The 12,227-nt window shown below is 42.3% G+C and overlaps 1 protein-coding gene across 5 annotated transcripts in view; it reads left to right on the top strand.

The window, feature by feature from the left end:
* Positions 1-12,227, top strand: part of cemip (cell migration inducing hyaluronidase 1) — a 168,730-nt gene that overhangs the window by 71,576 nt on the left and 84,927 nt on the right. For all 5 annotated transcript variants that reach the window (XM_067493648.1, XM_067493610.1, XM_067493620.1 and 2 more), the window contains 2 exons: positions 6,633-6,770; positions 11,604-11,742. In XM_067493648.1, coding sequence (XP_067349749.1) covers positions 6,633-6,770; positions 11,604-11,742 — 277 coding nt within the window. The remainder of the gene's footprint in view (positions 1-6,632; positions 6,771-11,603; positions 11,743-12,227) is intronic.

The following is a 12,227-nucleotide window of genomic DNA, read 5'->3' as shown; positions in this document are numbered from 1 at the left end:
AAAAGGTTGACTTGAAGATCTCACTCATCCAGGCTGAGATGTCTGAGAGACAGGCAGAAATGCGTTATGAGACAATGGAATCGTCCAGTGGAAAGGACAGGAAGAGCTTTGTGTCATCAGCGTAGCAGTGATAGGAAAGACCATGTGAATGAATGATGGAACCCAGGGATACAATATATATAGAAAAAAGAAGAGGACCAAGAACTGAGCCCTGCAGCACACCGGTAGAAAGGCTATAAGAGTGAGAAAGATGCGATGAGAAAGATGAGAAAGATAACTTGAAGGTTCGTCCCGATAGGTAAGAACGAAGCCAGTCTAGAGCTGATCAAGAGATGCTTAAGTCAGACAGTGTGGACAAGAGGATCTGATGGTTGACAGTGCTGAAGATAGATCAGGTAGAATTAAGACAGAAGACTGGCCTGTGGCTTTTGCAGCTCGAAGATATTCCACAACAGTCAGGAGTGCCATTTCTGTGGAGTAGTGACCCCTCTTGAAGCCAGACTGGTTGACATCGAGGAAGTTATTCTTGGAAAGAAAGTCTGAGAGTTAGCTGAAGACAGCTCGTTCCATAGTCTTGGCCAGAAAAGAAAGGAGGGAGACAGGTCGGTAGTTCTCCACTACAGAGGGATCAAGAGAAGGCTTCTTGAGCAGTGGGGTAATCAAGGCCTGCTTGAAAGAGGTTGGAAAAGTCCCTGTTGTGGGAGATGTGTTGATGACTTGTGTAATAGCTGGAATTAGAGCGGGTGCAACTGTTTGAAGGAGAGTGGAAGGGATTGGATTAAGAGAGCAGGTTAGAGGAGGAGGCTGGATTCATCATCCTCAGTCAGAATTGCAAATGATGAGAGCAATGCAGTGTTGGAAGAAGTTCGACGGATGTCATCATCTGGAGGAGAGAACTGTGAGCTGATGGCTGCCACCTTGTTGGTAAAGAAGTCGGCAAAGTCGGCAGCAGTGTGAGAGGTAGATGGCAGAGGTGAAGGTGGGTAGATGAGTGATTTAAAAGTGGAGAACTGCTTTCTGGTGTCCGAGGTGTTGCTGAGCTTCTCCTGGTAGTAATCGATCTCTGCCCTGGTGACACTGTGAGAAAAAGGTCCAAGCAGATCCTGATACTCAGCAAGGGCAGATGGAGTCTTGGATTTGTGCCACTTCTTCTCAGAACTCCTGAGTGTGGTGCGTTCAGGGATCCAGTCAGTGAGCAACGGACTAGAAGGTGAGGAACGAGTGGGTCTCAAAGACATGGGGCAGAGACAATTCAGACATGATGAAAGTGTATTACATAGGCTGTCTGTGGCTGCATCTGCATCGCGGATGGAGAGGTCCTGTGTTGGTGGCAGAGTTGCGGAGACCAGCGAGGAGAATCGATCCGGGTTGAGAGACCTGAGGTAACGACGGAATGTTACAAGTGTGGTGAGAAACTGTGAAGTTCTAGGGATAAAGACTGTGAGTTGAATGAAGAAATGATCTGATACATGCAGAGGAGTAACCAAGATGTTGTCAACTTATAAATAAAGTTGAATTGAATGTTGTGTGTGGTGCAGTTCCGGGTCTCCCATGACAATGAGAGGAGTGCCATCTTCAGGGAAGTGGGACAGCAACATGTCCAGTTCATCACAGAAGTTCCCCAGCTGGCCCGGTGGTCAATATATCACAATCACCTGGACTGTTATCGGTGCTGTGATCTCAACGGCATAATATGGGAGAGCTGTTGGGGGAAACTTCCAGGTATGATTGATGAGTAGTCCAGTCCCACCACCCCCAACCTGATGAGCGAGGAGTGTGAGAGAATGAAAAATTGGCGGAGAGTGCAGCTGGGGTTGCTGTGTTCTGTGGCATGATTCAGGTTTCTGTAAGGGCAAGCAGGTGAACAGCTGACTGTGTAGCAGAAGCTGGAATGAAGTCGGCCTTGTTAACTGCAGACTGGCAGTTCCACAGAAGTTAGAAATAAACGAACTAATGTCTTCGCTCCGTGGACTCGCTCGTCTTTACACAGTCAGTCTTTACACAAGGGGGCCTGAACACAAGGGGTGATGCTGCAGCCCAACAGGTGCCTTATATATGGTCTTAATTGTCGACAGCTGAAACCGCCCCCTCGTTGAAACCAAACTAATTTGTGTGTCTTTGTTAGGTCAAAGGTGTGAACGCTCTGTGATTACTAAGCTGAAACTACTAACAACAGACCAAATACCCACTTCAGCAGAAGAGCAAAACTTTCTACCTACAGTTTTTAACTCTATTTAAAACAGACTAAACGGACTAAATCAGTAGACTCAAGCAAAATGACAGAAACTCAGCTACCTCTGAAACCAACAAACAAATTTCAAACAGTACTTACTTGTTGAGTATATCTCCTGTCCTAGGGTGGTGCTTGTCCTGTCATGGTTGTGTTAGGCTTCATATTATTATTTCGTGTTTGTTTGTGCTGAGGTAGAATAATTAAACAACATAAGTACTAAACCAAAAACCCCAGTAGTTAGTGTACAGGGTTAAAGTCATTTAGTGTTTTCTGACATGTCTGCATCAAATCTATACATGCAGGATCTAAGGTACACACATAAGGTACACATGATTCTTTATTCCGTGGTTCTGAAAGGTCCAAAATAAAGGACATTTCACTTCATCTGGCACAAACGTCCATTTGGAATAAGGACTTAATTATTTAGAATATAATTATGAGCAGATGTGCATGTCAACTGCAACTTCAGGTGTCAGAACTATACAACCACAAGGCTGTAATGTCAGTTATATTTCTATCCTTCAGTGCATTGTTAACGATGGTTAACATGTCTAAAATTATCCTATAGTAGGCCACTCTACTCTGCATTTCATCCGGACGTGTTATATTTAGTTGACCTCTACTTTCCAAAATATGATAGAAGCAATACTGACAGTTGGTGGAATCATAAAAAGGTATTGCATAAGGAGGAGGTCAAAGCAAATGGGTGGATGACAAACCAAAAGACTTTGAAATGAAAGGATGGGTGTTTGGTTAGGCTTCAAATGACCTATTAAAGTAACGGTTGGATGGAAAACATCCACAGTCTTTGTTTGTCTACTACAGTCTGGAGTTTTCAGTGTAGATACAAGGACAACATTCTACAGCCTACTAAGCCAGGTAGGAGGTGGTGTAGGGCCCTCCTAACCCACATCTGTAGTCTTGATGAACTTAAAGTAGTTCTATGCCACCGTGACACAATAGTCACTAGGCTCAACATGCTAAGAGGGGGTATAAAATACTGTGTTAGAGTCATAAGAAAGCTGCAGACAGGCACATCTACAGTCATTAACAGGCAGCAGAAGCCATCTTATTGTATGTCACGACCTCTCAATCTGTGTTAGCCCTTTGGGAAATCTACTTGACAATTTGGGTCCCCAGCCAGTCAATGCCATTGATGGATCCATTAGGTGGCAAGGGGCTCAGGTATCCATGACACACACCACAGAGCAATAGATTGAAACTGCATTGAGCAGACTGGACAGTTACATAATCAGTGAGTTATAAACCTCTTTACTTTGGTTTTGTTATTATCACTATAGCTAAGTCTTGAATGAACAATCCAATAACCTTGTGTTATCCCCATTTCAAAAGTTGGGAAGCTGTGTGAGTGTAGATAGAAATATCTGATCAGCTAAAACCTCACTGTCAAAAGTCCTTGTCACACATGAGCTCCAGTTATTGTCGGGACAATGTCCAACCTTTCTTTTAGAAGAACAAATTTGGTCTTAAAACCCACCCTTAAGCCTTAATTTGAAATGTTGTAATGTAAAACCAGAATCTACCCACACTTAAGACCAAGCTTACACACATTTGAGTGCTGACATTTTTGTGCAAAACAATTCATTATTATTTTTTTTTTAATTTCCAGAATTGTTGTACAGTTGTACAGCTCCATGCATCCTAATTTTGTGTGAGTGTATGATTTTATATATGTTAGTGACGCTATCAAACATTTGCCGTTCACTTCCTGCAGCTGCAGTGGGTTTTTTGGTCCTCTTAGTAGTTTTCCTGTGGCCATTCTTGACTTCCTCAACATTTGTTTTCATATTAGAAGTTTTTAATTGTCAGAACACACATTTAATAAAACGTTTGCCACCAGGATACATTTTCTGAGCTGGCCAATCCTGGGTGTGAGTATTCCAACCAAACACCCTTAAATGTGGTTCTCGAGCAGGACTTACCAGATCCCAGATGGAATAGAAAACAACACATTCTGACCATCACAGTCCCCTGAATTGATTTAATGTGGAACAAATTCACTTTGGCTCTTATCAATCTGATGTTTATAGGATTGTTGGATATATTCTGGTGAGGAGTTGTAACTTGCATTTTCCTCTTTTTGCCTCTTTTTTTTGACATAATATCAGTGTGTTTCTCAAAATGCCACTTAGCTGCCCTAGAAAACTCGTACTTTAACATACTGCATTCTGCTATATGTAATTGCAGGGTGAACAAACTCATTTACATATTGTTTTTCAGTGAAGCTAACTTAATCTGATAAGCCCTAAGGGCCAGTTAGGGGTGGCTTGTATTAAAAGAACTTTTAATTGCCGAATAAACATTACTTGGACAAAATACATTCGGAGTGTGTTTTGATGGCATTAAGAATTTTTGGAAAAAAAATGGACAGCATTTTATGAACTTTTTGAAGGGTGCCACACGAATTGCAGTGAGTTCCAGCTGCTCTGTGGATTTCTTTTTCGAGTTTTATATAGTTTATTTTTTTCAAACCCCTATATAGATTATGTTACTAGAGGCACTAACCTCATCACTCTTGCACTATGTTTTATACTTTTTTTGCAAATGGGTGGGCCCCTTTACCTGTGGCACCATTGTTTGGGATCAGCTGTTAGGTGTCTGTTAGGCTCTGTGGTCTCTCTAAATAGATTTAAAATAGTTTGTAGTGTTTGTAGATTGTGTGTTTGTAGTGTGTCTAGTAGTTTTTGTTAATAACAGATGGTTGCAACCCTGGGCACATCACTGTTAAAGTCCACCTCTGTAGCAGGGACATTGAGCTACTAGCACTCTGCAGCCTTGAAGCCTAATCTGCTGGCATTTTCTGAGGTTGGCAATCTTATATTTTTCGTAATTGTACTGCTGCAAGTAAAATTATATTTCACGAAATGTAGTACACTGTGAAGTACATTTTATACTATGGTGTGACTGATCTGACCACTGCATAATTCCAGCTAATTGACACAACAGGTGCTGCACAGTGAAGACAGAGAGAGATAGGGGAGATGGGAGGGGTTGGGGTTTACTGAGTTCAAGAGGTTACTTTATGAAAATAGTATATAATAATAATATAGTAATGTGGTGTAGTACAGTGTCGGTATAGTATAGTAGAGTTGTTAAAAATTCTGACTTAAGGCATAACAGTGGAAAGGACAGTTATGCTTTCTAAGAATGGAGCCAAGGGGGAGCAGATAGAGGGAAAAAAGCAGAGGCCCAATAATTGAGCCCTGTGGAACCCCCTATAACAGAGGAACAGAAGAGGACTGGACATTATCAATTTGTACACAAAAAGTTCTCTCTGCCAAGTATGACCTAAACTTCTCCAGAGCAGTGCCACGGATGCCTATCCATTGCTCTAAATGAGAAATCAACTGTGTCAAAGGCAGCAGTAAGATCCTGTAGCACCAAGACCACAGTCTCCCCAGCATCTGTAGCTAAGAGGATGTCATTACAAACCCTCAGCCGTGCCGATTCAGTGCTGTGAAGCGATTTTAAACCAGACTGGAAAACCTCAAGAATGCTGTTTTCCTCCAAAAAGTCCTTCAATTGGACATATACAATTTTTGATGGAGGGGGAAGTTTAGAAATGGGCCTAAAATTGGACAACACAGAGGGATCCAGGCCTGGCTTTTTAATCAGTGGCTGCATTCTTACATGTTTACAGTGTCTTGGGAATACACTGGAGGCAATGCCGCTGTTAATAACACCAAGAGCAGAAGGCCCTCTTTAAAAAACTGTGGTGGAACTGCATCAGTCGGGGAACCTGAGGGCTTCAAACTGTCTCATTTAAAAATGACAAAGTCACAGGCTCAAACTGTTAAAAAGTTACAGGGCACAACACAGAAACTGATGGGTCAGAAGCAGGTGGTGATATGAGAGCCTTCACCTTATTTACAAAAAAAGAAAAGTTTTCACATGCTTCCAGGGAACGTTCAACACAATCAGTCCTTGGGACGTTAGGAGCAACATCTATGGTGTAAAAACACCATACAGGACAGGATCATATTTGACAGGTGTCCCCTTTTTGCCTCTTTTAAAATAGTCTGATAACGACGGCAGCAGTCCTTTAAAATTTGAAATGACATTGCAAAATACATACTGTAATTTGCTCTAAATGCCACAAAGTAATGGGTACAACATTAGTAAAATGTATATGTGACTTTAATTTGTATTATTATGTAGAATGTTAAAAAAACCCAATGTGCATTGGTGTAAGGACAATATTGTTACATGCACTCACTAAGTGCTAACCTGACGCACCAGAGCAACTTAGGGTTTACTGTCATGACCAGAGACACTTCAACACACTTTGAACAGGAGTCAAACCACTGACCCTTTGGCCCTGTGGTCCATTGAGGACGGCTTTACCAACCAGCTTCAGCTTGTGTATTCCCCTTCTCAGTTTGTCCAGATAAGGATCCAGAACTGCAGCCGTGGATGCCAGGACACAGTGAAGACCACCGTGTTACAATCGGTTATGGCAGGAAGGTCCTACTCACCACTTCAGCTACGGTTCACTCCATTGAGATTCTCAACGGTGGTAAGTTGAGCAAAGCCATATTGTGTTTCTTGTTCTGGTCAAGTCACAGAAGTTATCGAGTTCCTTTATATCCTGTGATTTGACAAAGTTCTTAGTGAGACAGAGGATGTGGAATGGAGATTTTAATTAAATCTCTGCCACGCTGTGTACTACAACACTCCACCTACAATTAGATTAGGTGGAAAAACGTGATGGAGAAATAAATAAATAAGATGCCAGATACAGTTTTGGCCTCCTTTGGGATCCTGAATTATCAATTACAATTAATTATTATTTTTGTTACCTAAAACACTCTTTTAATATTATATTTGCATATACTGTACATATTAGACCAAGAACAATAATGGTAATGATTAACCATAACCTTAGGTTACTGTACAATTTTTGAAAATATTTGTTTCATTGTGCCTTTGACTGGTCAACAATGAGGTTGAGGCAGAACACTACGATCACACTCATTTAAGCTGATTGTTAACTGTTTCATTCATACTTGGCATCTATGGCTTCTGTTTGGCTTCCAGCTCATTAGTAAGTAAGAAACAGTCCAGTTCACTAAATTGGACTAGTTACTTTACAAAATTACTCTTACTGTTGCTGCAGCATCCTCCTACCCCGCAACCCCCTCATCCTCATATGATACATTTTCACCAGTTGACTTCTTTAATTTCTTTACCTATATATTATAATAGGTTACCCATACATGCATTACTTTAAATGGTAAATGGTAAATGTTCTGCACTTATATAGTGCTTTTCTACGTATTGGCACTCAAAGTGCTTTATACTGCTTCTCATTCACACATTCACACTCACAATCACACACACACACATACACCAATGGGGGAGCTGCTATGCAGCTGGCCAACACTCACCGGGAGCAACTAAGTTGGGGTTCAGTGTCTTGCTCAAGGACACTGCGACACTTTGGATTTAACCAACAACTGCGAGATTGGTGGACAACCACTCTATCTTCCTGCACCACAGTCACCCCTAAATATGTAAAATATAAAATATATGGATTATAATACGCATATTATGGCATAGGTAGCACATCATCTGCTTGTTTTCTGGCTTTGTAAGGTTTTGAAATTAAGCTGTATTTTAAAATTGTTTAGTATTTTATTTGTCACAATGCAATCACAAGGGGGCACAAGCCAGTGTCTTCTTGTGCCAGTCCCAAGTCTGGATAAATGCAGAGGGTTGTTTCAGGAAGGGCATCCGAAGTAAAACACATGCCCAATTAGAAATGCGAATCGTGACAATGACTTCTATACCAGATTGGTCGGGGCCCGGGTTAACAACGACCGCCACCGATGCTGTTGACCTACAGGGTACCGGTGGAAATTGGACTACTGTTGGTTGAAGACGAAGAAGAAGAGGAGGAAGGTGTGTTCGTAGGCAGAGAGAGAAGAGGAAAGCTAAAAATGTAGGACTGACAGTAGGGACTTTGAATGTTGGGACTATGACAGGGAAGGATAGAGAGTTGGTTGACATGATGCAGAGAAGGAAGGTGGACATACTGTGTGTCCAGGAGACCAGGTGGAAAGGTAGCAAGGCTAGAAGCTTAGGAGCAGGGTTCAAGATGCTTTACCATGGGTCAAATAGAAGGAGATATGAAGTAGGAGTTATACTGAAAGAGGAGTTTGTGAGGAATGTTCTAGAGGTGAAAAGAGTATCAGACATGTTGACGAGTCTGAAGCTGGAAATTGAAGGCATGATGTTTAATGTTGTTAGTGGTTATGCCCCGCAGGTAGGATGTGAGTTAGAAGAGAAGGAGAAATTCTGGAGTGAGTTAGATGAAGTGTTGCAGAGCATCCCCAGAGGTGAGAGAGTGGTGATTGGTGCAGATTTCAATGGACATGTAGCTGAAGGGAACAGAGGTGATGAGACTGTGATGGGAAGGTTTGGTCTTCAGGACAGTAATGCAGAAGGACAGATGGTGGTAGACTTTGCAAAGAGGATGGAAATGGCTGTAGTGAAGACTTTCTTCCAGAAGAGGCAGGAACATAGGGTGACATATAAGAGCAGAGGTAGAAACACTCAGGTGGACGACATCTTATGCCGACGTTCGGCATAAGATGACTGAAAGAGACCAGTGACACTGAAAGTGGACAAGGAGACTTAGTGGTGGAATGAGGAAGTTCAGGAATGTATACAGAGAAAGAGGTTAGCTAAGAAGAAGTGGGACACTGAGAGGACTGAAAAGAGACAAGAGTACAGGGAGAAACAGCGTAAGGTGAAGATAGAGGTGGCAAAGGCCAAACAAAGAGCATATGAGGACTTGTATGTTAGGTTGGACACTAAAGAGGGAGAGGTGGATTTGTACAGGTTGGCCAGACAAAGAGATAGAGATGGAAAGGATGTGCAGCAGGTTAGTGTGATTAATGATAAGGATGGAAATGTACCTACAGGTGCCAGGAGTGTGATGGGAAGATGGAAGGAGAACTTTGAAGAGTTGATGAACGAGGAAAATGAAAGGGAACGAAGAGTAGAAGAGGTGACTGGTGTGGAGCAGGAAGTAGCAAAGATTAGTAAGAGTGAAGTGAGGAGGACGTTGAACAGGATGAAGAGTGGAAAGGCAGTTGGTCCTGATGACAAACCTGTGGAGGTATGGAAGTGTCTAGGAGAGGTGGCAGTAGAGTTTCTGACTAGTTTGTTTAACAAGATCTTGGAGAGTGAGAGGATGCTGAGGACTGAAGGAGAAGTGTACTGGTGCCCATTTTTAAGAACAAGGGAGATGAGCAGAGCTGTGGCAACTACAGAGGAATAAAGCTGATGAGCCAAACAATGAAGTTACGGGAAAGAGTAGTGGAAGCTCGGCTAAGGGCAGAGGTGAACATTTGTAAGCAGCAATATGGTGTCATGCCTAGAAAGAGAACAACAGATGCAGTATTTGCTTTGAGGATGATGATGGAGAAGTACAGAGAAGGTCAGAGGGAGTTGCATTGTGTCTTCGTAGATTTAGAGAAAGTGTATGACAGGGTGCAGAAAGAGGAGCTGTGGTATTGTATGAGGCCGTCTGGAGTGGCAGAGAAGTATGTTAGAGTGCTGCAGGACATGTATGAGAGCTGTAAGACCGTGGTGAGGTGCTGTAGGTGTGACAGAGGAGTTCAAGGTGGAGGTGGGTTTGCATCAAGGATCAGCTCTGAGCCCCTTCCTGTTTGCTCTGGTGATGGACAGACTGACAGATGAGGTTAGACAAGAATCTCCATGGACTATGATGTTTGCAGATGACATTGTGATTTGTAGTGAGAGCTGAGAGCAGGTGGAGGAAAATCTAGAGAGGTGGAGGTCTGCTCTGGAAAAGAGAGGAATGAAGCTTAGCCGCAGCAAGACAGAATACATGTGTGTGAATGAGAAGGACCCAGGTGGAACAGTGAAGTTACAGAGAGCAGAGGTGAAGAAGGTGCAGGACTTTAAGTACTTAGGGTCAACGGTTCAGAGCAACGGAGAGTGTGGAAAAGAGGTGAAGAGGCGACTGCAATCAAGTTGGAACGGGTGGAGAAAAGTGTCAGGTGTGTTGTGTGATAAAAGAGTATCAGTGAGAATGAAAGTAAAGGTGTTCAAGACGGTGGTGAGACCAGAGATGTTGTTCGTCTTAGAGACAGTGGCACTGAAGAAAAGACTGGAGGTAGCAGAGCTTAAGATGTTGAGGGGTGACGAGGATGGACAGGACCAGGAATGAGGACATCAGAGGGACAGATCATGTTAGGTGACCCCTGAAAGGGAACAGCCCAAAGGCAAAGAAGAAGTATTTTATTTGTCACATTGGGGGGAGGCTGTAGCTCAGTTGGTCATCCACGGACCACAGGGTCAGTGGTTCGATGTCCGGTCCCGGCTATATGTCGAAGTGTCTCTGGGCAAGACACTGAACCCCCAAAAGCCCATTCCCCTCCCCAGCTGTGCAGTGCCAGTCCAGGCCCAGTAGAAATTGGGGAGGGTTGGCTAAGGAAGGGCATCCAGCATAAAAAAATTATCAGCTGAAATGACAATAAATATATAGATTTTTTTTGTCATATTAAAGTTATAGCTTTAATGTGACAGCAACTGTTGTGAACAGCTGTAGTCGAAAATATGCTGCATAACTTATGTTAATGTGAAGAGGTGCTGTTGTGACACACTCTCAGAACAATACTGTCAGCAGTACAGAGAATTTACTTCTAAAGGTTTTAGTAGCAGGCTCCTCCATCTAATCAGTCAGAGAAGATTAAACCCTATATGCAACATGGTGCTATGAAATGAAAACCTGCGTATATGTATGAGATGCCATGAGCTGAACACAGCATCAGTATGTGGCATCAGTATGTGGGACCCTCGCTGGATTGATTTAAGGTCTCATGTTGCAGTTGCATATTGTACCTTTAAATAACAGAGAATATATTTTAGCACAACAAGTGTCTGTTTTCAGAGGTGCATTAAAGTAAGTTTGCTTGATGCTGTTTGAAATAGTTGACTTATTAATAATGAATCCGTGTTTACAGTTGTGTATTCTGGAGCATTGGTTCACTCTGCCAGCTTAATCCTGACTGTAGCTACAATTCATCCCTCAAAGACCACAGCATTTTCTCATACATTTTCTTGGAGCCATTTAGTATAAATGGGGGAACTGAATTGTCTTTCAGAATAGTAAGATTTCAATTAGTATGATCATGTTTGTTGAATATATTGTCCAAAGAGGAATATTTAAGAACAATGCAGTGTCTCTGTCAATCAGAGTGTGCGCATGGTCTGAGCCAAGAGCCATAAATGGTAGGAAGACAGAAGGTTTCTGAGGGCACTGGAGTATGAAAGTCCTGCCAGGAGGCTTCATGACCCTCTTCTCTCTCCTCCGTAGGAAAGCTGGTGATTGCCGACAGCAGCCGACCCATACTGCTTCGAACAAAACACATTCTGATTGGGAACAAAGGGGAACTACACATCGGAAGCCCAGACTGTCCTTATAAAGGCAACCTCACAATCTCTTTGTTTGGAAGGTACAGTTGTATGAAGTTTAGCATGAAAACATAGTGATACTCTGTTATTTAGTGCATTTACATGTTTTCAAGAAGTACTGAACACAAATCAGTGCATTTATATTTTGTATAGTCAGTTTGACAACTGCAGTCAAACAACACAGAGTTTTTAAACCTATGAGTTTTTTCTTTTTTTTCCTAAAAGATACTTTTCAGATTATGGGAATGGTCTCATGTTTGAGGACCAACTAATTAACTGATAAAATATACATCCATGTCACACACCAGCACACCACCAAACACACCAAACACACAAACAGATGGCACCAAGACCAACAACTCAGTCTACAACTGACTAAACCGTTGTTTACCGCGTCTGTGGGACTCTGCACTGTGGGTTGAGATGTTTGATAAAATTAATTCCGTCTGAATTGGTGGACGTAAAAACGTACTAAATGCTATATTTGTAGAAATGTTATATTGGCCTGTGATTAAAAAAAAAAAAA

This window comes from Channa argus, chromosome 2 (assembly GCF_033026475.1).
Source record: "Channa argus isolate prfri chromosome 2, Channa argus male v1.0, whole genome shotgun sequence".
Taxonomy (NCBI): Eukaryota; Metazoa; Chordata; class Actinopteri; order Anabantiformes; family Channidae; genus Channa; species Channa argus.
The sequence above is the reverse complement of the archived record's forward strand: the minus strand, read 5'-3'. Positions and strand labels throughout refer to the sequence as shown.